General features: G+C 48.7%; 1 protein-coding gene across 48 annotated transcripts in view; it reads left to right on the forward strand.

The window, feature by feature from the left end:
- LOC121453246 (CUGBP Elav-like family member 4) overlaps positions 1 to 27,160 on the forward strand; it is a 275,079-nt gene that overhangs the window by 65,241 nt on the left and 182,678 nt on the right. For 46 of the 48 annotated variants that reach the window (XM_041659794.1, XM_041659808.1, XM_041659809.1 and 43 more), the window contains exon 2: positions 8,205 to 8,287. In XM_041659794.1, coding sequence (XP_041515728.1) covers positions 8,205 to 8,287 — 83 coding nt within the window. Of the gene's footprint in view, positions 1 to 7,507; positions 7,550 to 7,948; positions 8,083 to 8,204; positions 8,288 to 27,160 lie in introns of those variants that run through there. The other 2 variants (XM_041659840.1, XM_041659841.1) reach the window with 2 other exon arrangements.

The raw sequence follows: 27,160 nt of genomic DNA on the forward strand, positions 1-27,160 counted from the left end.
ATAGCTAGAGAAACAGTCCATGATGGCTCATGATAAAGACACCCTTGTGCTCTCCTGGGTACTCTGAGGAGCTGCCAGACTAGAGGAAGGTCACAGAAACAGCCTTGTTGTTACAGGAACGGGCCACACTCTGGTCAGATGACCAGACACATTTTGTCACAGGCTTGCGTGGGAAAGACTAGCATATTCTGCCTTGCTCCCTCCATCTCCTGGGTCATCCACCCTGTCCAGGAACTGGAGAGATCTTCACCAGGAGGGAGGTGATGCCATCAAATGTCATGTACACTTTTTGTTCCTTTTCGCAGTGCTGTAGAACACCAGACATGTAATTCTCTGGTGTTTAGGGTGTAAACAAGGGCAACAGGCAGGGACAGACACTTGGCAAAGACCCACAGACTGGTCCTTTAACCCTCAAAGGTTTGTAGCTCCTCAGTCAGAGCCGCTGTGGTCTCAGTGCCTTCTGCCCAGTAAAAAGAGAAATGAGAGGTGGGGTCCTGCTCCCCTGAGAGTTTCGGTGCAGGTCAAGAAATCTGAGCCACCAAGCACCAGGCCATCTCTGTCTTGAGGACACTCACAGCAGGAAGGGCTAAGAGAAAAGGGAAATAAATTTAGAGTTCTGAGGAAGCCTGTTCTCCTTCTATAATGTGCAATTGAGTTGAATTTTGCAGAAACTCAGTCATAATCTTGCATGACCTTACTCTCTGGAATTGCTGATATAAAAAGGAGACCCCAGGAGGGCAAGGCTGAGCCTAGGTGAAGTGGTGGCAGTGTATTTCCTGGTCCTCACCCCAAGGCTGCCTTCTCTGAGGAAAACGGATGGTTCCACCACTGGCTGCTCACTCTCTCGGGCTTCATGTTCCACCCCTCAAACTCCTTCTATCCTTCGTCCAGTCATTGGCTAAACTTACTGCTCTCTGGTAAAAACTGGAGTTTAAGGATATCCTCAGCATTGTAATCTGACTTGCCCTGAAAGGAGATGAACCCTCCCCCTGTACGTATCACCTATAATAGAGTCTCTCCATTGTCAGGAGATTGATAAATACGAGGTAGACAAAGATTCACAGTCTAACTGCCAAATGAGGTGGGTGATCCCCAGAGACCAGAAGAGATGTGAGGTTGGTAGAGTCAGGAAAGGTTTTTGGAGGAAGGAGGCTGGTTCATCTCTGGAAAGACGCAAGACTCCAGAGGAGGGAGTCAGGGGGCAGATAGCAGAGGGAAGAACAGTATTCCAAATCTACCAAGGCAGTGGAGAAACCAGGGGAAACCAGATGCCATCTGTGGGGAACGTCTGTCTTTTTACTTGGAGAGGGAATAGTTTCAGGAAATAGGGATGGAACGCGGAAACAGAAAAGGGCATGGGAAGATGGTCCTACTGCGACCTATATCAGAAGGGGTCCTGAGAAGGTGGCACGTGGGGGGGAGGGGAGGTTGGATGGAATGACAGACAGGCAGAGTGAGGCTCAGGGCTCAGTTCTGCTCACTACCCCACCTACTGGGCCATTCTTGGCTCACTCTTACTGCAGACCATAAGCTGTGTTCAAAGGTGAGTCCACATAGAAGGCTCCAGCATGTGATAGTCAGGTGGGTTGGACTAGGACCCAAGAGGTGACTCTTGGAGGAGGGTCAGTCTTGGGATATGTCCACAGGTGGAGGAAACATGTTTAAGTCCCAGAATAAGGGGAGAGACTAGAGAATGTGGCCTCAGAGAACTAGTAACTTTCTCTCTGGGGACACTTTCTGGCTTGTCCTTCTTTCCTCTGTCCACCTAAGATACGAATATCACTTTTTTGTAGAAGGCTCCATCTCTATGTTGCACCCCTTAAGGAGTCTTCAGGGGCATTCTGGAGCCAGGATGCTGGCCTGAGAAGAAATACACCGAGGATAGAGTTTCAGGCCCCATAGCACACCCAGGAGATCCAGATTTGAGACAGATCCTCCGTCAGCTCACCAGCCCAGGATGATTTAACATGGCCTGATTTACATGAAGACCTTTTATCAATGTGCTCGCAAAGCCAAGTGATGGGTGTGCAGACTCCAACCCTTCACTCTTCCTGATCGCTCTCCCTGTCCTTCCCCACCTCGTCTCCCTCCCCGTGGGGAAGGACGGTGTGTTTTGATCTATCCCACCCCCCAGCTCTCTCCTACTTCCTCCAAGACAGCTGATTCCAGGCCTGAAAGACCTGATGTTTTATTAAAGTCCAGATCTTCCTATTCTAAGGCCACCTTCCTCTGACTAATTCTGTAATTCAATTAGTAGGAAGCCAAGGCCTGGCTGCGGGGGGGGGGGGGGGGGGGGGGGAGGGGAGCCCATCACATCGGGAGCCTTTCCTTCCGTGATGATTACACCCCAGGCTTCAGCCCTGTTCGAGCTGGGGCCGGAAATTGTTCTTTCCTCACTTCACAATGACAAGGGCCTTTTATCCCAGCTCACGGGAGCTGTGTAAATTGCTGCCCTCATCTCTCTGTACAATTAATTCTGCAACACTGTGTTTTTCCCCCAAGTGGGAGAGGGCTCCGCCCACTTCCCTAGGCATCACCAATGCCCCTTGCTCCATGGTCGGCAGTAGGCCGCTGTGCTAGAGAATTGTAGACACCCTTGCCCACACCTCTCCTGTCCATACCTCCACACGACCCATTCTCCTTGTCTCTTCCCAGCTGGATTCTTGTGACCGGGCCATGTTGTTCCATCCTTCCTGCCTTCCATCCTTTCTCCCTGAGATTGTATCCCGAGGTTCCCAGGCCTTAATCAGAGGTCTCTTGCTCCTCTTCTGTGTATGTTCTTAGTCTCTCAGCCCTCCACCCAATCCAAGAGATAAAAGAATGGTGTCTCCATTCTCACAGGGTAGCAATCTATTCAAAGACACAGGCATGAAACTGGCGAATAGAAGAGATGAGTAAATAAAATGGCAAGACAGAGGAGGTTAGGTGGTGGCTATATAAAGAAAAGGAAACCAAATCCAGAGCCTTTACCACACCGCAGAGTAGGAAATGCCTGGGGAGGGGCAGATCAGAGTGGGCCAGCAGAGGTGACAAGTAGGCATAAGGTCCCCCTCCAGCTCTGAGGAAGAAGGGGTGCCCAGGCCATTAGCTGAAGACACAGCACTGTGTGCAATTTCTCTCTAATGGTGCTGTCTTTGTGTCTACTCTTATCAAGGTGGTTTCCGAAGTTTCTTCTCTGACAGACCAGGGTTCTGTTCTGCTCAGTTCAGTGCTTTAAGGGGAGACAAGAGAGTGTGTGGATTTCTGAAGGACAGGAGGTCAGCAATGAGCTGGGGGAAGGGGGTCAGGGATCAGGAGCTTAAGGCCATGTCATGGATCACCCAGAGGTTCCCTGGGTCACTTGGGTAGCTTCTCACCTCAGGCCACACACCTGGGGAGATCTCAAGAGACCAGAGTTTGGCAATGCTACCCTGTCATGAATTCCATTCCCCAAACGCCAGGACCTCTCACTTAGGCTGTGAACCAAACTCACTTACATTTATAGCTTACCGGGCAGAAGCCTGCTTCAAAAATCAGCACTGTACTGCCCAGTTCCAGCACAGAGGAGAAGCTGAGGCAGCAGGGTATCTGCCGTACCCACAGATGACTATCTTCAGGGTGGGTCTGTGAGACAGCTGATGCCCAGCTGTGTCCTCAGCGCAGGCCATGGGTCCTGCATTCTGCCTTACCTAGTCTCCTCTACTTCCTTTTTACTCCGCTCTCCTATTTTTGTACAGATCGTTTTTTTTTTCTTGAAAGTTAATTATGCAAGTGATCTGTGAATACAGTCTGAGTCTAACTGTGTCAAACCAAACAAAAAGGGCAAGATCACCTCGGGGATACATCCTGCACCGGGGCCTCATGCTCCGTGTGCAGCTCCTTGTAACTTTGCCTGTAAACGTAGAGAAGAGTTCATACAAAAGAAGTGGTATAGCCCTCTGCTGCGTATCCATGGCACCAATTATCATACAGTTTGGGTTTCCTGTCGGACAATGCTGCTTCCTTTGTTAGTAAGTTAAGGATTATTTCACCCTTTTTATTTATTTTTGTTTTATTTGTTTGTTCTTGTTTTTCATGTCAGGGTTTCTCTGTATAACAGTCCTAGATGTCTTGGAACTCACTCTGTAGACCAGGCTGGTCTCAAACTCACAGAGATCCACCTGCCTCTGCCTCTGCCTCCAGAGTGCTGGGATTGAAGCGCCCCCCACTACCCGGGTCATTTCACTTTTTTAACTACTATGGAGCACTCACAGGTTTTAAATAGAAACCCTCCTACCTTGGGTACATTTCTTAGGTTTTAGGGTTTTTTCCTCCTAACAGCTGCAGCAGATTGCTGTTCTTTCCCCTATGAGCATAAAGACCAGATCATATACTTACAGGATGGGATCTTGGTAAGGATGGATGCACTTAAAAACCAGGAGAAAGTTCCGTGTCACTGGTCCCACCCCCAGAAGGACACTCCCCTCTCAGAACTTTCCTGGCCCCCTAGTAGAAGCCCTGTGGCAGGACCTCCCACGGTATCCTGTGCATGACAGAATCTGCTGGCCACCCACACTGTGCATTCACAGAGGGCCCCTGCAGGGATGGCTCTGAGCACTCGGCTATATACCTTAAGCCAGCGAGCTTGGCTGCCTTAGGAGCTGCCAGGTTCAGGCTGCAAGAACCGCATCCCTTCAAGATACCCCAGCCTCACTGCTCAGAGCCTGAGGAGCCACAATGAACAACAGGAGATAACGGCTGACTGTCCTGGTACGAGCTGTAAGTGTCTCCACTCTGTTGCTAGACAGGAGAGCCTTGCTAGCATCTGATAAGGCTTGGCCCCAGGGACCCCACCTTGGCCTCTATTCCAAACCCATGGTTGTGCAGAGTACCCTGTGAGAGCAAGTTCTCCTCCTGTTACCCCCTCCCCGTCAAAGCTGTCATCTCCTGGGTCTCTGCTCTCATCTTGGCCAGGGTGCAAGCTAGTGGTTTCTTGCACTCCGGATTTGGCATAACGAGCAGCTTATCTACATCTGCCTCCCTCCAAAAGCCTTGAGTGAGCAAACTAATCTCCCCCACTGCAAAGTGAAGTACAAAACCAACTGCAGAGCAACGGTTGGGGAAGTACCAGGTGTCCCTATAAAGGTGGACCTTCCTAACTGCGGGGGTAGAAGGACAGAAGGATGGAGGATGAAGGAAGGGGCTCTGCCCTTCTCCACTTCCTACTTCACAAGAGAGAACAAAAACCCACAGCTGATTTCACAAGGCTGGGATTCAGCTGTGGTTGACAGGTCTCTCTACAAGCTTCTAAGAGGGATTACTGTCCCCAGGTTAGATATAGAGGGCAGATAAGGAACCCATAAATCAGAAAAGGGAAGCCCCGTGTGACTATGGCTGGCACAGGGCTCTTCTGAGCAGAACTGTGTGCCTTGCGAGGAATTCCAGAAGAGGGTTTTGAATGCACTGTCAGGCCTAAGCTGGGAGCCTACAGGAAGGAAAAGCAAGCTACAGTGATCCACCTACTGACCCTCAAAAGCAATCTCAGACCCCTACCGCAAAGGCGGCCAGTCCAGCACGCAGCATCATCCAAGGCACTCGGTGCAGCTCTCGGCAGCCTCTGAACATGATTTCTGTAATCCTTCCATACCTGTGGCCCTCCTACAGTCTTAGTTAGTCATTGTGTCAGAGCAGTCAGTGCTCAAGGAGTAAGGCATCCTGCCCTTGTTCTGAGCACAGAGAAGCAGTCGGCACAAGCAGATGGAGTTCCTGGTCTCAGCTGAGCGTTAGGGGAGTGACAATCAATGAGCAAATAGATATTAATGTCAGGGAGAAGTGGGTGACAAATAGGGAAGGAAGCAGGGCAGAGGGTCAAGGGAGACGTGTGTGCTCGAGGTTGGGATGATGGTAAGTGAGGGAGTAGATACCAGAAGACAATGAAGGAGGAAGGCAGACCAGGCTTGGTAGAAGCGGAATGGTGAGGAAGTGGTCACTGTAGAAAAAGGCTCTAAGATAAAATACGCCTCAAAAGGATGAGAAAAAGTAAGAGGGAGTGACCGAGGGGAATACAAACTGGCAGGATTTTAAGAGGTGGAAGGCAGGGGGAGGTCACTTGGGTCTGGGACAGGGTTCCTAAAAGGCACGGGTAAAAGGAGGAGCCCTGAGATTTCTCAAAAAAAAAAAAAATGAAAGAAATCCCTGGAAGCTGGACAAAAACAACAGATTTCCCCTTCTCGGGTCCCTAGTTTATTTTTCTGAGCTGTGTAAACAATATGGTCACTTCCTCCTTCTTCTCTTACTTCCTCCTCTCCAAACCTGCCCCTGACCTTGTCCCAAGCTTTCTTGCCTGCTTGTGCCTGAGACACTGGCTGTCTCTCCATAGCAAGCAGAAGACAAGGCCAACAAGGGGACGAGGGAACAGGAGGAAAGACACCCCTGGGAAAGGCAGGCGGCAGCATGAGGGACGACGTCACGGGGCCTCTGACCGCTATTCATTTCAGTCGCATGTGTCTCCATCAATAACCGTCTGCCAGTGACCAGGAGGGAAGAGGAGGGAGAGGAGGGAGGAGGGGCGATGTGGGCCTGGTCTAGGGGAGGGAGGACGGCATGGAGACTTCTTGGCAGGAGGGTAGAGCTGCACTGGAACTGGAGCCTCTGTTTCCTTTTCCGTTTCTCTTTTGCCTCCAGACGCGTGTTTCGGCCATCTCTCCAGGCAGTAAAGACCGGGGAGCGGGGTCTATTTCAGTATCAGAAGGGGAAGAACAGAGGTTACTAGATACAAATCTGATGGGCGTAAGGTACTGGAGAGGACATTGTGGGGACTCTGTGCATCAAGTGGCCACAATGACTAGATGTTCTAATGACTAGGACTGAGCTTGTAGCCAACTGGAAGGCCTCGGGAGAAAAGAGCCTGACTCTAGCACAGCGTGGACATTGAAGAAGTAAATGGCCTTCGAAGGGCCAGAAGGTATCTAGGGGGAAAAGGATGTAGCCCGTGGAGGGACTGGAACAGGCAGGAGCTGTGTCACCAGTCTCATCCAAAGGACTGGATTGGGAGCAGAGAAAGTGGAGAGAGACATAGCCTGAGCTGACGGTCAGAGAAGATGGGGTGAGAAGTAGAGGGAGCAGGGGAGGCCAGAGAAGACCTTGCCCGCAAAGGTCTACATGGCTGGGCTTTTCCCTAGGGCAGGGTCATGGATGACTTTACAAACAAGAGTGTTTTAGCCGTAGTAGGCCTTTGCAGTTTTTCCTTGGCTCCCAGCTGGTTTTTCAGGAGAGCCAAGCCACACTGAGTCACACCTGCAGACAGCCGAAGGGGCCCCTGAAGCTGCTCAGTAGAGTTAACGCTCAAAACCAGTATGTCGCCAAATATTCTATTCCTGTGTCTTGGTGCCTGCAGACAGGTGTTAAGACCTCCAGTCTGCACGGAACTCTCCAGAGTCCCCGACATACAGTACAGTGGAGTTGTTACAATGGCTTGGGGGTGGGGGTGGACAGGACGTTGGAGAGCATGCTCAGCTCTCTTAACAGGAGAAGATGCAAGCAGAGTGGTGTGAGACAGAGCTGTCCTCAAGCCGTAAGAGGCAGAACAACGGTAGGCCTCAGTGGGGTTGATAGCCCAAAAAACCTTTAGACGGGGAGGTGTGTCAAGACCCTCACCACAAATTTGACAGCAGGAATCGGGGCAGAGAACACAAAGAACATGTGACAGCCGTGCTCGTTTGATTACAACTGATCTGAGGGTGGGCTCTCCCTTACAGATTCGGCCTTTATTTGGAAGGTCCTTGACTCTTGGACTGCTGAGGGGCTCAGAGCAAGGAAGGAGGCACCGGCAGTAACAGCTAAAGAAACAGGGAGCTAAAGGGGAAAACTGCCCCTCCTGGGAGGTGTAGGGGGCTAGAGTTGAAACTGATTAAAAACAACACTGACAAGGAGTGAGGAGAAGGCAGAGACGCCTGAAGCATTAGGGCGCAAGGACAGAGAGAGACCCGCGGGCAGAGAGGGGGGGCGTGGGGAGGACTCCGCGGAGGAAGCAAAATAGGAAAAGCTACGAGAGAGGAAGGAGAGGCAGACAGACGGAAAACCGAGGGACAGGGAAGCTCCAAAGAGAGCGCCCAGGAGAGCGAGGTGGGGAGAGCAATGACGAACAGGAGGGCGGGAGAGTGGGGCGGGCGGCAGGGCGCGGCGGCGGGCCGGGCCTGGCTGGGGGCGCCCCCACTGACCCTTGTCGCCGCTTGCTTTCCTCGCAGGCTGCGCTTTCCTCACCTACTGCGAGCGTGAGTCAGCGCTGAAGGCCCAGAGCGCGCTACACGAGCAGAAGACCCTCCCCGGGGTAAGTGGCCCCGGCGGCGATATAGCCGGCCGCGTGCCGACAGGGGGCGACTTCGGGAGGTCGGGCCACGACGCGCGGGGCGGGGACAGCAGGGACCCCACGGACCGGGCTGTCTCCCGCTGAGCCCATGAGCTCGAGGTGCGGGAGAGGGGTAGTGGGGGGGGGGGGTGCTGTGCAAGGGCCGCGGGCACAGAGCTGGGACGCGTCCGCCGCCTCGGCTCCCGGCCGTCCAGGCCCGACGGGGGACGAACTTGGCTGTGGCCAGGAGCCCAGACGGGGTTAACGTGCGCACGGCCCGGGGCGGGGCGCCCCATGTCCTGGGCCTGGAGCCGCGCACACCGGGCGATGCTCCGCTCGCTCCCGAGAGCATCCGGCTGGGCCCCGCTGGGGTCCAGCACCCGCAGCTCCCGAGCCCCGAGCCGCTGTGGGAGGGGCGCATCCCCGGCGCCGCGAGTGAGATCACCGTGGTTTATTTAAGGAGCCAGCCCTCGTCTTTGATAAAGTATAGCGCTTGGCCCTGGTTTATAGCTTCTGTGAGGGGGAGAAGGGAATTATTTATGGTCCCCCTAACTGGGTGTGATATCAGCCGTGGCTATTATCGAGGCTAGTTCATCACCATAAAATAAGAAGTGTCCCTCGGGTCAAGGGTCTGTGCGGTCTCTCCTGTGGGTTCAGAGAGATTGGTTTGGGGGGTTAGGAAATATACAGCCGCTGGGCATCTAAAGATAAATGGAAAGAGGTGTGTTTGTGGGCATAGTTTAAAGAATAAGCAAATATACAGGTTTTTTTTTTTCGCGTATACAGTGGGCGCTGCTGGGAAGCACGTGTGTTTTCGATGTATGCACGCCAATGCTTAGACACGCGTGTTTACATTCTTACCAAGCAAACCGTATGTAAACACACGTTTCCATTTCTGCCCCCACAGCAGGAAAGGTTAACCAGGTAGACGAGAGCAAATGGCACACCCCAGGGTGAAGCAACTCCCCTCCTCTACCTTCTTAACCCCCTTGCTTCAGAGGTCTTTCATTAAAGCTATGGGTAGAGAATGAGGAATTACACAGTCCCTTCCTTCCATGATGACAGTCTTTGTATTGTATTTTGGTATTTGTGATTGCAAAGCGCGGGGCTGAGTCATCTTAATAGCACAGCCGCGGATGCAAATGTATGGAAATGGAGGCGCGCACAGATTTTGTGTGGAGCGGGGCTTTGGCAGGGTGGCCATTCCCAGTTGGTTTTTTAGTGGCGCGACTACATGCACATATATTATAGTAATACTTTCTGGGTGCCCTCTGTAGGATGGCAGAAATGTGCTCCACGTTGTGCGTGACGCATAAAGCCATATTGTAAGACAGCCAAAGGTTTCTCGGGAAGGTTTGCGCTGATTAATAAAGTGTTTATGGCACTTTGTTTAGGGGAAGATTGTGATAGATATTTGAGAACCACCCAAATGGAATAGAAAATATCACGTTGTTATTGGAGGCCCTCCATCAGCTTGAGAGAAATTGCTGGAGAGTTTCATAATGGCTAAAAGTCAGAATCAAATGGGGAAACAGAAAGAGAGAAGGTGGGAGGATGGTTTGGATTTTCAAAAAAGGAAAAGAGACTGTGGATTGTTCCAGACCTAACCTTAACTCGTGGTTGTTTATTTTACATATAATAGAATAGCTAAATGATGGAGTGTATTAGTTCTTTAATAATTTATAGAAATACTTTGATGTTGCAGTAATTACATTAAAGGTCACATATCAAAGGTAATTTGGTTGAGCAGCTGTGATGGTTTCTCAGAAGCAATCAATATCACTGTCCGTGGTGCTGATTTCACCAAGGGGCCTGCCAGATTAAAGAAGGCTTATTACCAGGCAGAAAGGCCCAGGGGAAATCAGGAGCACGGTGGAGCGAGGCGCCAGTCCCCCTTCCACCGATAATTAACACCATTCTCCATAATCTGCGCTAATCCCTCATACTGGGAGATCCAGTGGCATTTTTCTGAAATCACAAAGACAAATTGGGCAAGAGGCGAGAAGAACCATGAATGTATGTTGGCAGAGATGGGGTGGAAATAAATGTCTCTGGTGGGGCTCAGATACTGCTCAGAGTTCCCTGTGCCACCCAGAACACCGACCTTTCTTCAAAGGCTTCCTGAGGAGACTCGCCCTCACAAGCCTGCTCGCACAATTCTCTGGGCCGGCAGAACTCGCAGGGGGAGACACGGAGAGAAAGATAAGAGTTGCAGCTACAGGTTCTGAGGGCACATTGTCCCCACGCAAACTCGCATGCAGACAAATGGAAAACAAAATGACCGAGTAAAATTATGCTTTAAAGTGGAGTCATTTTGATCCCAAAAGCAGAACTGCCATTATTATTGTGAGCTGGTTCTCTCCTTGGAGATCAGAGGAAGTGTGCCGCCAGCAAACGCAGGGAGAGGCCCAAGCAAAATGCTCTTCAACCAAATCATACATCTTCCTGCCAGCTGAGGCTGTGCTTACAGATGCCTCTTTGGTTGGAAGTGGTGCACAAAAGAAACCTCTTCTTGTCTGGGGAGGCCATAGTAGGGGTACCAGTGAGCACCCTCCGCCTCTGACTGAGGAGAATGAAACTGAAATGGGAATCTGGAAAACTGGTAACCTCAACAATTTAGGCACTTTTCCAGGCTTCAAAATTCATTAAATCAACCCATTGAAATCACCTGTCTACTTTCTTACTGAGGAAGGAAAGGAGGGAAAGCTGGTCCAGAAAACACACTCTGCTTCCCAGTGACTTGCAGAGCTGGTATCACCTTGCAGTAAGAAAAAAGCAATCTGTTGTTGTGCACAAAGACACGTGACACACGTGCACACACCACTGAGGCTAACAACACCAGCACAGCAACTGCAGCTAGAGTACAAGCACTCCTCACCTGCATCCAGGAGGACAGGGGGACAAACATTCCTCGTGGAATAAGTAGGATTGTAGGGAGCAGGTCCCCCAAGGGCTGTTCTTCTGAATCAGAGGCCAACTTCCTTGGAAATCAGCCTAATTGAAGCTGCTTGGAGGGCTGATGGAGTCATTGCCTGGACCAGTGTCACAAATGGATTATTATTCTTGAATGTGGCATGGTTTCAGTAAAGTGAGATTACTAGACCATGAAGCCTCACCAGGGTCCTTGGGAATATGGCCTTTTGCCAGAAAGTTAGCATGATGTATTTTTTAAGACCTCTCTCTCTCTCTCTCACTCTCTCTTCCCTCTGTCTGTCTCTGTCTGTCTCTCTTCACTCTTTCCTAATAGACCAGTCCCTTCTATCATTCGTCTTTACAGGGTGCAGTCACATAATGTGACTTCTCAACCCATCAGCAAGCATTTTCCAATATATCGCCTTCTCTCTTGGAGTTGCCCATCAAACTGGGGACAGAAGCCACACACACAAATATAACCAACCATGGAAGACAATAGACATTGCAATAAAATGGCCAGTGTAGTCACCTGCTTAGCATTCACAATGAATACTTGATAAGCACTGTACTAAATGATAGGCTTGATGCTACTTGTCACATCCCTTGCCTCAGTCTCTTTAAGACCACCCTGTGAGGAAGACACCATGATTTTGATCACACAATGGATAAATAGCTCTTGTTCAGTCACTGCCACTCAAATTCCTCACTTGTGTTTGTGCTGTCAGTTGCTTTAGAACTCTCAAGGGGACAAAGATGGCACTGTGGGTTGGATTTCCTTCAGGACATGAGCCAGTAAGAAGAGAGTTGGGAGTCAGATGACTATGCTAGAATAGCAAGGAACAGCCTTGCACTATGCATGCACATCAAGGCAGGAGCCTGACCAAAAGGCCCACCTGAAAGAGAGGTGTTCATGCCTCACACCAGGGCTGAGAGCTCTCCAGAGTCTGGGGAGTGCACAGGAGGCCCAGTGTAAGAACTGTGTGCCTTAAAACACAGCCCCACTGCTGAGTTCCAGATGCTCCAGCCTTTGGGACTTTGCAGAGGATTGTCTTCCAGGGACAGCCCATCTGCTTTCAAAGTTGGAAATATGGGACCTAGGAAACAAAGCTCTGGCTAAGGAAATATAGACAATGTGATGAGAGGTGGCCTGAATTACTCCTTCAGTAGCAGAAAAGTTCTTGGCCAGAACTGGAAGAAGTGGGGTGCTGGTTTCAGTTAGCAGGAGGCCTGGAGGCAGTGAGGAGGAAGCTGGTGTGGAGGGGAACTGGCATGCTGGAAGGGAGCTGTTTCTTCTTGGTAAATATCGAAGCGCCAATCTGCTACTTAAGATGGGCTTCTGTACCCTTAGTGGGCAACCAACATGCGCTGCTTCTTTTTAACCACCCCTGAAGTCACACAGGAGACATACAATGTCTCTGCCAACTCTGGTGCTTGCAATGCAGGAACTGTCATTTCCAAGGCAAATCAGGGTGACCTTCTGAGAGCGTGTTAAGAAAGATAGTAAGATAAAAAATTTACCAAACATAAAATTCGAGTTGAAGCCCTAACATTACTGTCCCTTCTAGCATCTCCCTTTCACTTCCCTCTTTCTCAAGTTTGTTTTCTCTCTTTGCTCACTTCTGTTCTGGTCTGTTTTCTCCTGCTCTCCACTCTGGCTATTTCCTTTTTCCTTTCATTTCCACCTTCCTCTTTTTTCTGCCCTCTCACTGTCTTTCCTCCCTTCTCTCCTTACCCCTTTCCCCTGTTGCTTAGCCCACTTTGGCACCTAGAGTAGGCTCTCGTGGGTCCTTCGTCAGCGTTGAAGGGGCTTCCCCAAAGAGGCCCATCCCCCTTTCAAACTGCCCTGCCACTGAAGGATCCATCTAATTTTATGTACAACTGTAAAGTTGAAGGATAAGTAGAAAGGATAGAGGCAAGAAAGATGAATAAATTATAAAGGGCAAATGATGACAAGCCAGGGGTCCCCAGAGACAGTGATATGATAACAGAAACTAGAGACAAATTTATAAAGGGTGTAGTTAGCATGTTCAGAGGCTGTGAATTCTCCGGGGTAGTTTTACAACTCCTAGTGATAGACATAATCAAAGTGTTTCAGTTTAGAGATGTGATATATTTCTACTTGTCGGTCTTGCAGGAAGTGTCGGATTTGTCTCTGTGTAGTGAATCTGGGTCTTGTCACGACCTGTGTCTTCTCTCCCAGTCTCTGCCACCTTCTGTGTCTCTATTTGAGATAGTAGTGTCGCAGGCAGACCCACACACTCCTCCTGCTCTCCTTCTGGCTGAGTGCGTTAGTTTAGGAACGATAATGACAAAATACCACCAACTGGAGGCTTCAGACACAAAAACATCTTGGTTCTTGACTCACAAAACAAGGTTTGTAAGGTTTGTCTCCACTGAGGGCTTAAGAACAGTGTCTCACACTCTACTCTTCTAGCTTCTAGACGTCTAGGGACCCACTTGTCTACAGGTGCCCTTATTGGTGCCTTAAGTTATAGTCCCCAGTCCTCTATCTCTGCACCCATGTGCTTCTCTTCGAAAAACATTAGTCACACTGGGTCATAGTCCATCCCAAGGACCTCAGCTTGGTCCTCTGTAAATATCCTATCTCTAACACATCCTCACTCACACAGATAAGACTTCATTCTTTTGGGCACAAAGTACAGTTTAATCTGTAACTTTGAACAACATACTACCTTTGACTATTCCATGGCAGAAGAAAAAGATCTTCCATGGTGCCTGAACCATGGGGATCCCATAAGGCCTTTCTCTGTGATTTCCACCTAACCTCATACTTTCGTTCTTCTGTGAGGAAAATAGGTGGTATATCTTTTTCTTTCCCATAGTCCCCAAAGAGGAATTGTCTATATTTCCTTTAGGTAGTGGTCCTCACCTGTACAATTTTGTACCCAAAGAACCTGGGCAAGTCTGTAGATGTTCCTAGCATCTATGATGAGTAACTAGGGATAAACCTAAAATCCTGAAATACACATAGCTGCCTCCCCAATAATGATCTGTTTCCCCAAATGTCATTTGTGTTTAGGAAGAGAAACTATCTCAAGGCCAACAGTGGTGTAGAAGGCAGGAAACACAGCAGACTCAGAGACTGAGAATTTCCTCTTAGTGGCTGGTTCTCATTCATTTTGAGGACAAATCCAAGGGTCCTGATGGTAGAAGGAGTTGGAGGTTATGTTAAAGAGCATTCATTAAAAGGATATGAACATCCAGAGCATCCAAGTCTGCCTCCCTCCTCTGGGCACAAAACTGGCCATGCCCACTTCATGCTGTAGCCTGCAGGGCAGACTCAGCCCAAGACCTGCCAGTTTGTTTGGGTACCATTTCCAGTCCTGCTCTCCCCCCTGACTCACATGGAACCAATGATCTGAGTGACATGAGATGAAGGTTTGCTCATGACCGAGATGGAATAAGAACCCAGGCCTTCTAAGCTTAACCACTTGTGAGGGCCCCACCTCCCTCCTTCGGAAGACTCTCTTCCCCCCAGCAGGAAGCCTGTATGCCAGGCTTATGTGCAGCCCAGTATCCCTTTGCTATGTGGCACCACCCTGAGCCCACTATGCAGAAGGCAATACCAAGGTGAAGAGAATGCTGAGGCCTCAAGAGAAGAGTCAAAGGGATTTTTTCCCAGAGACAGAAATAAGGGTTGCACCTACAGCCCACACAACTTGCCTGTCTTTCACTCAGCCCACATTGCCAGCCCGAGGTTCCACTGCTCCCATTGCAGAAACAGCCTAAGTCCTCTCTGCCTCATGGTTTTCCTCATGCACCTCCTTCCTACACAGGACACTTTCTTCTTCTTTTCCCTATCATCATTGGCCTTAAAAGTCCACACACTTATCATTTAAATGACTGTAGACTATGGGACACCCACAACCAGAAAGCAACAGTTCCTGTTACCCTGGGTCTGACTTCAGGAAGGCCTGTGAGTAAATGGTTGCCGTCTAGGGACCTAGGTGTAGGTAGAGCTGCCAAAACAATCCATGTGACTGCAGCTTAGCCCAGACCCTCCCCGGAGTCATCTTCTATGTTGTTTACCTCCAGAATCCCTCCTAATTCTGACATCCTTCATATTTCTAAGAACAATAGAGCCAGAATTCCCCACATCGCTTAACAAGACAGAATAAAGGGCCAGTGGGAAACTCTACTCTCTCGTTTGACTCACGTGGAATCAGTGATCTGCATGACACAAACTGAGAATTTTCTCCAGACAGAGATGGAACAAGAATCCAAACCTCCAAGGCTCAGCCATGTGGGAGGTCTCCAACCTCTCCCTTTGGAAGACTTTTTCTCATGCCTGAAAAGGAAGCTAATATATCGAGTTTATGTGCAGCCCAAAATCCCCCTCGCTAGTGGGATCACATCTTCTGCCACCATTGATGACAAGCATAATAAAGCAAGGGTCAGATATGTCCCTCTCTGATGTACTCACCCTGAGCCAAGACATCAACCCACCCTTCACTCTGCTCAGTCTGAGGGTTCACAGAGGCAATTTGCAATTTGCCACAGATCTGGCTGATTGTGGTAGAGTACAACTTGTCCTGTGTTCAGAACAGAAGAAAATTAACACAGTAGATTGCTGAAGATGTTTATAATGTGGTATTAATGACAGGTGTCTGGGCATTCCAGAAAGATAAATCAAGCTGTCCCAAGGAATTCTAGTCCCAGTGGTGACCACTCAATTCCAGGCCTTTGCCCTGCTGGTACCTTCTTCATTGGATAACCAGTGTTATCCTTGTGAGCTAAAACTCTCATCTCCTTTACCCAGAAGATCTTCTGTTACCCAAAAGATCCAGCCAGTGGCCCAGTCCTCCTCTGAGTTCCTCAGACCCCCAAAGCTCTTGCTCATGTCATCTTCCGCGGAGGCCCCTGTCTTGCTTCATCTCCTTTTCTGGACACTTTCCACTCCCCCTCACAGCCTAAGTCTGACATGAGTTCCTCTCTTCAGACTCTGCCCAAGGACGATTTGCAATCCCCAGAGTCACCAGCACTGCTGTTTAGTCCCAGAGTCTTCTGTTAACATTGAGAGTCAGTCACCAGTGCTTGCCTTGCTTAGTTCCAAGGAAAGCATGGGGGTAAGTTAAAGGCAACTTCTCTTTCCACTGAGTGTCTCTGCTGACCAGGACACCTCAGAAGAGCACACAGACTGATCCATCCTCACAAGTCCACTGCCCATATCACGGACAGCCCCCCCCCCAGAGGGTTCCTAGCTTAGTTTTCCCTGTTTGGTAGGTTTGGAAAGAAAACTAATCTGGCTTTGTGGTGGTGGGTGCATGAGGTGCATAAGGAAGGTGTGTTGGCCCCAGTAATCGCAATCGGTGAGGATGTGAGTGTGGAGGTGTGTGATGTGAGGTGTGTGTGTGTCCTCAGGAGAAGGAGCCTGAGGTTGGGTTGCCACAGGGGCCGTGCCTGTGTGAGTCATGGTGAGACTATTAAAGGGTTTCTCGACCTTTCCTCAGAAAAGAATCCTGAAACACAAGATTTCTGTGTGAGCTACTGCTTCTGGAGGGATGTGCCTTAGGACTGGATGAGTTCCTTTTAGAAAGCATGTGTGTGGGTGAGCAAAGGACCAGATGCCTCTGTGTTTTGGACCAGTGGGGTTCCGGAACTATGGGCTGCCTTGAACCATCAAAGATGAGCAACCCCAGGTGGTGATGGCAAAAAGTGGTATTGTTCTTTATCAAAGTCCTCATGAAAATAGTTGTAGCAGAAAAAAAAAATTCTGCTGTTTAATGGGATAAGGTCTTTCTTGGTCCCCCAAGTCTATTATGGTGTAAAAGCACAATAGGATCAAACACACTTGTGGTATGCCCTCAGGAAACCACCAGGGGGTGCCAGAAAGGTAGCATTCTCTCCTGGTTGCCAAGTAGGCACAAGGCAAGAGTTTGACCCAAAGCCTTGTACCTAATTCTATGTCCAGAAGAGAAAAGGCAAAACAATGCCAACACTTGATTTCACCCTTAAAACACCAACAGCTGTGGAGAAAATGTCATCCTTCTGGATGACTTGGGTCTGAGCTTTTTACTTTCTATAATGAAGTCACGTGTATGAGCCCTTTATATGCCAAGAATTGCTATAAATAACTCAAGTGTAATTGTTAATGACAAAACACTGATGTGAGCATAGATGACCTTCGGGGGCCTTTGCTGCAGTGAAACCCTGTGATTCCTAACTCGAGTATATTTTAAATATAGAATAATAAAAATACAAAATGGTTAGAACATGCAGCTTGGACTATTTGACCTGTTTGTTTTCAGACAAGAATAATGGTAGTGAGCCATAATGACCAGAAATTGTCCAAGGAGGAGAAAAGCAGAATTTTGCTGGATGTGTAAGGCAGGAGAATTGGGATGGTGGAATGTTAGTTAGATTTCTACCCTTATAAAGAGAAAAGTTTGTTTGAGCTATGTGGGATGCTCTAGCCCGTTGCCAACTGTCTTACAGCAAAGCAACCCATCATAAAGAAACAGAACCACATATATCAGCACGAGAGAGGAACAAAAAGGAGGAAGTGATCTAAACACAATCCCTTAAAGGGAATATCTTCCAGTGCTACCTTGGGGACCTTTTGGAAATTCAACATTGAAGCCACAGCATTTACCAAATTAAATAAGTAAATAAAAGCTTTGGGGATGGGAATCTAAACTTTCCTCCTACTTGGGATGTTTGGAGAATGAAGGACCTTTCTCACACTCATATTCTTCAGAACCTCCAGCCCCTTACAGCCTGTGAGCACTCATCAACTTCAGATGAGCAAACCTCCCAAAATCCTATACACACTGTGGCTCCAAGCTCAGAATAAGCTCAGAATCCCCCCTACACACACTTCTCTTCCCCTGGAAAAATTCTACCACCCCACCTGACTGACTGCCAGAATCCCCCATAGGTCGGAACCTCACTTCAAACTCCTGGTTTCCTTGGTGGAGCACTCCCAGAACATTGTCACCACTACAGGTCTACTGTTGTTTGACTCTCCCAGACTAATTATGGACATCAGACCACAAGACCACTGGACTAACATTGCTAGGGCTTTATTAAAGTCAAGGAGGTAAAATCTCGAGTTGCAACTTCACACCATATGACTTATGTCTCTCAAACTGTACCATTTGCATTTGAACAGGGTCCCTACAGAATTACTAAACATGAAGAAGTTTGACAGTCGCAAGCATGACCTGACATTCTAGAGGTTGTTGTCACTGTCTGAACAACCCCAAAAGCAGATTGTAAAAAGCATTTGAAAGCAAGTGGAGCTTTCTCAAATGGGCTTCAGACAGTGACCCCAGGAAACAAGTCCAAATAGTGAGAAACTGTAAAAGGGAAGAGAAGAAATCAAATGAAAGGCATGCTGACAGGCAGGCCGACATTCACCACGAGAGGTACTCAGCCCACCAAAAGATTGAGAAACAATGTCAGATATATTCCCTAGAATCCTCCCACCCAGGGACCAGTATACACATCAATGCCCACAATATTTGACTGAGGATGTGTCCATGAATTGTTAACTCCCCAGCTCTTCTGCCTTGCCAGTGGGGTGGCAAACTGATACCCTTGTCCAGACAAGTCTCTTAAGCCAGAAGTGCAAGTGCTGGCAGCTGGGAGTTAACCCACCATTACTGAGGTGGGGATGGCAAAGTTTTAAGGACAGTGTTCCATCTGCTTCTGCTGTCTGAAGCCTTGCAGAATGCTCTCAAATGGGAGAGCTGGTATGGAACCCTGCCTTCGAGCCATGGTGAGAGTCACCATTCACAGAAAACTCAGTATGACCCATGTGCTCTGCAAATACCCTCTCATGTAAAGAAATTTCACACTGTTCCTAAAATCTGAGTGCTGGCAGTGCTGTTGTTAATTTGAGAAGAAGGAGAAGGGGCTTGCCCAAGGTTCCGTGGCCAGGACCCCAGCACCATGGGCTGCACAAAGCCAAGGACCACAGAGGTATCCACAACACAGACTCTGGCGTTGGTTCATCCGCATAACAATGTCAGGGTCAGTTTCTTCCCTTGTAGTTAGAAAGAGGCTTTCCTTGCTTCATGCATCAAACATTTAGCTGAGAAGGGCAGGGTCTGCTGCCTCAGTCCCTTATCAGGAATGTGAAAGCTTCCCTGAGGTTCCCTGCTCAGCAGACATCTATGTATGCCTCAATAACCAGAGTCATGTCACAGAGCCATGGTAATAAGTGCTTCTGTTTGTGAAGAAAAGAGAGCTGTGTACTATGAGGAGGGACCAGTAGACTTTGCCCCCGGACGGGTAGAGATGGGCAGAAGTTACAGAAGAGCAAGCTGGGTGAAGCAATACTGCAGCCCCAACCACAAGCTCCATGAGCCATCAGTTCAGAGCATCACTGGATAGCTTCAGCCTAGATGGACTGAGGTGAGCCAGGAAGGTTGCTCGGCTCTGCCCTCTGCTCCTTAAAACCCCTCTCGAGTCATGTACAAAACCAACCAGGCCATGGGCTAATATCAGTCAGCACCATGGACAAGACCCACTCGTTTGCCTTCCGGAATCTGTCAGCACCATGGACAAGATCCACTCTTTCCCTCCCAGGCGTCGGTCAGCACCATGGACAAGACCCTCTGGCGTCTGTCAGCACCACGGACAAAGATCCACCGGGGTCACCCTATGAAGTCAATCAGCTACATGAACAGAAACTCTAAAGCCAGTCAGCACAACACAGAAGGGCCATTTAACCGCCCCTTCAGGTGACCCGACTGACGCAGAAGTGAGACAGGTCACAGCTCTGTCTGATCCGAGATCCAAGGATTCCCCTGACTTTTACTATGTTCCCATTGCCAGCTCTCCGAAGCCCCTTTATAAGAGAACACTCAGGTCCTGACGGTCAACAAAATCCCTGATACTGGATGGGTTCTGGGCCCACATTCACACAATCTGGCTTCCAATCCCAGCTCCCTTCTGAGCTGTGTGACCTGGGGCTAGTCATCTCACTTCTCAAAACCAGTGGTATGTTTGAACAAGGACTGCCTATGGAATTATGACATAGTGTATATAAATCCCTGAGCACCTGTTAACAGTAGGGGAGGTTCCCACTGTCCTGTTGCTATTCTGTCTCCTTCCCCAATATTACCTGTCCCACCACTGTCCCTATTTCCCTGGATGACAGATAACTTTAGATGCATAGCTACAAACATCCAGCCACACAACCCAGCCCAGGACTGGTCACCTGGGAAACCATCACTCCCCACCCATAGAATGGCAGTAGTGACAAAAGCACCCATGGAGGTGGCTGCACCAATCCCTGCTGAGGCCAGGATATATTTGCAGAACGCATTTTTAGATCATTCTAGTTGTGCAGCAGGAGAGTGATCCTTGTGTGAGAAAGACACTTCTGTCTCTACCTCCCATTCATTCACTGACTTTTCACCATCAGCGGAGTGAAGGGAGCCCAGGGAACTACAAACCCTAAGCCCACAGGAACAGACGCAGGAGCATTCCCAGTCCCCTGTGTGGTTGGAATGGTCCAGCAGGCCCTTCAAGACAGGGAGACAGAGAATCTGAGATGAATATGCATTCAGCCTCTCCCGGCAGCCCTGACAGCTGGCACCCGACAGCTGGAACCGCTCAGGGCCTGCGAGAAGGTTTTTAATTCAATTCAGTAAGTGTTTCCTGAGCACCCACCAGGAGCTTGGCCCTACACTGGGTGCTGTTTGGCAGATGGAAGCAGGAGAGGGCAAGGACCCCCACCTCCCATTGGGGCTTCCCTTCTGCGGAAGAGGAAAGGTGTACATGCCAAGCAATTAGAGGACAATGGATTGAGACTTGGGCTGCAATTCAGAGTCCGCATGGATCAGGAGTGCTGAGAGGAAGTGACTATTCATTGAGTCTCCTCAGCAAGTCACTGTGCAGGGAACAGTGGCACAGCCTTTGAGAGATGGGGGGCTTGCAGGTGGACAAGAGAATCTGGAGGTAGCATACCCAAGAGGTGACAGAGTGAACAAAAGTAATAAGGAAGGAGAAGTAGTTGTAGCGAGAAATTTACTCAGAAAGGAGTTGGGGGAGGGGCTTTATAATTTGGGATTGAACTGCCAGCCAGTGAGAAACGTGGTCCCTTTTCCTTGGGTGCTTGGATACTGCAGAGGCATCCAGAGTAAGAAAGAAACTACCTCACCATTGAGCAGCCTGTGCAGATGGAGACCAGGGAAAACCTAATGGAGGAGGGGCACAGAAATGGGAGCAGGGCACTGGGTGACTTTCCTTAGTCTCCCTTTCCACTGATAGACTCAGTAGGCAGAACTGGCCTTCCTGGGGCATCTAGGGCTTGTGCTGAGTATCTGCCTAGCAGAGATGCCTCCCTTGATTCTCTGAAAATTTGCTGGTGGGAGATAGAAAGGAAATTTAGTTCTCTCTGGGCCTCTGGAGCTGCTGAATAATGCTGCCCTCCTTTGATTACGTGGAAGACAGTGCCCACCTGCAGGAGAAACTCTGTATGACAGGACAAGCCACACAGAACTGGCCAGGGTCCTGGCGATCTCACCATTATACATGGAGTTTTTTGGCACTCTAGTTTGTATAAAAAGAGAGAAAAAAAGATGCTCATACACAGAGGTGCAGAGGATAGCCTGGACTCCTACACTGTGATTCTTCCGTGTGCTCACCTTGGTGCTCCTGCCTTAGAAACCCTGGATGCCCTGCCCATTATATGATCAACCCACCAGAAAACCTCGATGCGTCCTCTTAGGCCAGTAAATCTCAATGTGTGACTAAAATGCTTCCCTGCCATTATTTCTTTCCTAAGAATCATGGAAGCTCTGAAAAATTAGACTTGGAAGGGACCTTAGCACCATCCACTTGCCTCCATTTTGAAACCAGCTATGGCAGTCCAGACACAGTTGGGCGCAGCTCCGCAGAGTTGCCTAATCTTGGTTTCCTCTGTAGTAAAGCCTTTATTCATGATTGACAGATTAAGGGACCCCACTATAATTCACGAGATGGGGAGGACACAGGCTCCATTAGCGTCCATATTAAGGGGCGTGCTCAGCTCAGTTTTATTACTTTGGAGTAAAGACTCCATCAGTGTTTCCAAGTTAACGTCCTGCCAAGCCTGCTTTAGTGAACAGATACAAAGTCATAGTGTCATTAGCACAGCAATGCCATGACACAATACACAATACTAGTACAGTACTTGCAAGCACTGTTCTCAGCTGGGCATGATGAAGGCAGGCCTCTGCAATTTCAGCTACTTCAGGAAGCTGAGACAGGAAGATCAGAAATTCAAAGCCTGCCTGGGATATTAGGCGGCTTAGTGAGACCCTATCTCAAAATAAATAAAAACTAAAATCAAATACAAAAATTCTGGAGATGTGGCTTCATAATAGAGTGTTTGCTTAGTGTGTGTGTGAAGCTCAGGGTTAATCTCCAATACCCACAGCAAGCAAGCAAGCAAACAAAAAAAACCCCACTAATTTATTTATTTATTTATTTATTTATTTATTTATTTATTTAAGATTTCTGCCTCCTCCCTGCCACCGCCTCCCATTTCCCTCACCCACACACTGAGACAATGGAGATGTTCTATCGGAAACCCACTAAGGCCAGCTGGCCTGGGTCTGAAAAAGCATGGGATAAAACCGGACTTGCTGAACATAGCGGACAATGAGGACTACTGAGAACTCAAGAACAATGGCAATGGGTTTTTGATCCTACTGCACGTACTGGCTTTGTGGGAGCCTAGGCAGTTTGGATGCTCACCTTACTAGACCTGGAAGGAAGTGGGTGGTCCTTGGACTTCCCGCAGGTCAGGGAACCCTGATTGCTCTTAAAACCCCACTAATTTCTTAGACATATTTTGACAAATGGTCATCTTGTCTTTACTCACATGGTGACCAGCGTTTTGTGTCCTGGAGCTGGGAATGTAGCTCAATTAGTAGAGTGCCTATGTAGCGTGCACAGGTTCTGTATTTGATCCCCAGAATAACACTGGTGTGGTGTTGCCCACCTGTACTCTCGGCACTAAGGAGGTGGAAGCAGGATAATCTGGGATTCAGGGTCATCCTCAGCTGCATAGTGAGTCCAAAGCCAGCCTGAGCTACATGAGACCCCTTCTCAAATAGAGGTGTGTATGTGAGTCTGTGTCTGTGTGTGTATCTGTGCATATGGACTTTAAAAAGATCAATTTCATCTAAATTCCAAATTATCCTCAACCTTGTCTTAGTGAGTGCTAAATTTATAGACTTCAAACAACTCCTTAGTATTTAGAATCTGTCAAACACAAAGAACTCAAGGTTTCCAAACCCAAGAGATCACAACCTCTTCAGAAAGCTGTCCCTGGTAGGTATGAGTCCCATGTTCTAATGTACACTGTCCTGGGAGTCTAAGGGCTCTGACTACAGATTTCCCTGGATCCACTCCCTACTCTCAGACTCCATAGGTCATTGCTGTTGTTGTGAGCTCTAGCCCTCTTCTAACTGGGTGTCTCTGAAACTTTTAGGTCACAAGGAAAATATGTTCAATCCATGATGGGTCATTCCATGATGGCAAACCTGCCTGCCACCTATTTAAGTCCCACTTTCTCCTTCCCCCAAGTTTTGGGACAACAGTATGTGCTATCTTCCTCTCTTTTTAGTAAGTGATTTATCTGGGGAAACTTCATATTTTCTTTTAGGATAAACTGAGCTAATGTGATGTGCTTGTTTTAATTTGCAAGGTTAACTGATCTAATTATCACCGGCATTTAGTTAAATCCTGTGCCTGGGCCGGCTGCAGGTGTGGGCTTTGAGTCCCGCCAACAAGAAATCTCTAAAAACAAGCTAATCTAATGCCGTGGCTCTGCTGGTATGAGAGCTTCCCTAATAATTTATTTATTTATTTATTTATTTAATAATAATGTATGAATTTATTAACAGCCAGAGATAAATAGAGGGTGTATTTATATTAAAGTACCCTACAAGAAACTACTAGCTGACTCCTGGGCCTCCTTCACAGAGGGCACACCTTTCCAGCTCCATACCTGTGGATATGGAAGGAATACAGGAAGATATCCCTTCTATAACAGTGCCCAGGAGGTGCGCTGGTCCAGAGTGGGTTGCAGATCAGGAGTTTCGAGTTGAGCTCAGGCTCCAAAGGAACCAGAAGTGTGGCTTCACTCCTTAAAAGCTGGACTCAGTCTTACAAAGCACAGGTTCCTAAGAAGAAAAGTGATGGCCCCCTAGTCTTTGAGCTGGGAAGATGGTCTCTGGAATTGGTGTGTGGCACAGAGTGTTACTCCTCTAGGTCCCATGTCCCAGGAATGTGGTAGCAGAAGTAAACCTGAAGGACATTGAATGATCGATGAATATGATTGACAATTGTAATATGTGGCTAGGTTAGGGTGGTCTAAAAAGAGCCTTGGAAGGCAGGTAGGAGGAAGCAGGCAACACACCATATACACACCACAAGGAATTTTTGGCTTTATGAACCTACCTCTTCCCTAGGACACAAAGAACAGCCTCCAGGCCACCTGGAGCTATAAAACCCCTGCCAGGGAAGCTCAGGGTCCCAACACTGTTCAAGGGACTGCAATGGAATGACACATGGCCAAAATCCTGTTAGGTTGTATTGTTTTAAGTGTGGATCAGATCCAACAAGCAGCTGCACTGGAAATGCATTTCCTATAACCTGAGGCCCAGATGCTGGACGGTCTGAGTCACTCAGTTTCCAACCAGTGTGGAGCTCTCTTCTACCATGTGAATGGCCCTGAATGAAACTGCACTTACAAAGTCACATGTAAAATGTGCATGAACACACAAAGTGTGTGTGCGCGCATGTGCATGCATGTGTGCACACAGAGAGACTTGCAAGCACACACAGAGATCATAGTTAGTGTACTCTTGCAAACACAAATGAGTACACACACCAGGGCACATGGCATGTATGAACACAGAGTTACATATACATTGCTGCTGCAGGCACACACACACACACAAAACATATGCATGCACATATGCTGTTCCTTGGCCTCCTTAGGAACTGAAAGAGAATGTGACTCTATAGAGACAGGCGAAGATAAACTCTTGATTTCTGATTTCCAAAGCAGTTTGGACAAGGTCCTCTGAAATGTATTAAAATGCTAATCACCGCATCTGTCTGAACCCTGGCAGCTGTGTGACTTGGGGGGTGGGGTGGAAACAGAACGGATTGTGCAGCCTGGAGCTTCTTGGCTCTTTTGTCATGCATTCTCCGTTCTCTACCCCTTGCCTGATCCCCGTGGGCTACACAGGCCTCTTCTGGCTCCAGTCTGCTCGACAATGGCCTTGGCTCTGATGAGCGATAATCCCAAGGGTGTGGGTCCTCAGTGCTAACATCACTGCCTTTCTTCTAGCTCAGCCCAGAGCTCTTTCTAACTAAGGTCCCAGGCTGTATCCAGGAAAGCAGAGCCAAGTTCCTCTGTATCACTGACATGGCCTCCCTACTCCCAATCTACAGACCCCAGATACCTCCTCTCAGACTTTCCACCAGCTACAGGTGATACCTGTGCATTACTTCAGGTAGTCACCTACCCATGCCATGACCTTAGCGCTGACACCAATATCCAAAAACAGCTCCTGCACCTGATGCTTCACTAATAGGCAAGCTCTGCCTTGCTCCATCTGTTTCCTAGCCTGCCATTCCCCAGTAGTTAACATTCCAAACCCAGCTTAGCATCATCCTCTCCGGGAAGCCTTCCCTTATCTGGAGTGGACTGGATAAGCCACCTTGTTCGCCATGCCCAGAGTATAACCATGTCCCTCCTACTGACCCTTTGTCTGGATTGTGTGATGTAAGCACTGACCTAGCCAGTTCTCAGAAACTATGGCCAATGGAATATGTGGGAGGATAGATGTGTAGGTGGGGACCTAGATGCCTGAAACAAATTACACTTTTAAGGGAGCCATGAGCAGATACCCTGGTACAGGATCTGGTCAGCCTGTGTGAGCACAGGCCTCACAGAAGGCTGCTTATGCCCACATCCTCCACCCCACCTGATGAGAGCCAGGCTCTCAGCAAAGCACAGTTCCATTTTTCCTCTTAAGCATCAAACTGTCATTTCACTAAACACCATCTGGAGACTCCTGGCTTCGGCTCCTCTTTTCTCCCAAACTCTTATTAATGTGATGGGTGTTTATTCCTTCTTCCTTCTCTCCACTTCCTCCAGAGCATCTCAGCCCTGTGGCCGGCAGACATTCATCTTATCTTCTGGGAGCACTCCTCTGCTAGGGTGGGAGGCTGTGTCTTGAGCTCCACTCAAAGCAGCTGACAGTGACAATGAGCAGCCAGAAAAAGAATAGGAGTGAGTATGATGGCTCTCAGAAAACAGTCCCAGGCAGGCTGGGAAGGAGGATGGCAGAGGATGACTGAGGCAGGAGCTTGCATAAGCAGAGCCTATGGTGGCATGTCGCTTACCTTCCTTGCTGCTGTGATAGAATCCTCAACAAAAAGAACAGGAAGAAGGGAGGGAGGGGAGGGGAGGAGAGAAAGGAGAGGGAGGGAAGGAGGAAGGAAGGGAGGGAGGGAGGGAGGGAGGGAGGGAGGGAGGGAGGGAGGGAGAAAGGGTTTACTCTGATTCACAGCTTGATGGTACATCTTGTTATGGTTAGGCAGTCATGGTAGCAGGGGCATGAGGCAGCTGGGTCACGTTAGACCCACAGACAGAATGCAGAGAGAGAAATGCTGGTGTTTGGATTTCCATCTCCTTTTTATTCAGTCTGGAACTATGGTCAATGAGATAATACTGCTCACAATTAGGGTCATTCTTCCCATTTTATATAACCCAATCTAGAAACTCCCTTTTGTCTCATGATGCCCAGAGGTCTGTCTCCATCATGATTGCCATCGAGTGGACAGTCAAGAGTAACAGTCAGTGGCCTTCCACTCTGGTGGGTTGATCTTCCTAAAATTCCAGGACTCTCAGTGGCTCCCTAGTGCTGCCAAATGAACCTGGGCATTCTAACAACAGTACCTGAG

Source organism: Microtus oregoni, unplaced genomic scaffold, assembly GCF_018167655.1.
Source record: "Microtus oregoni isolate MIOR12 unplaced genomic scaffold, Mior012 000011F_ref0000422, whole genome shotgun sequence".
NCBI lineage: Eukaryota > Metazoa > Chordata > Mammalia > Rodentia > Cricetidae > Microtus > Microtus oregoni.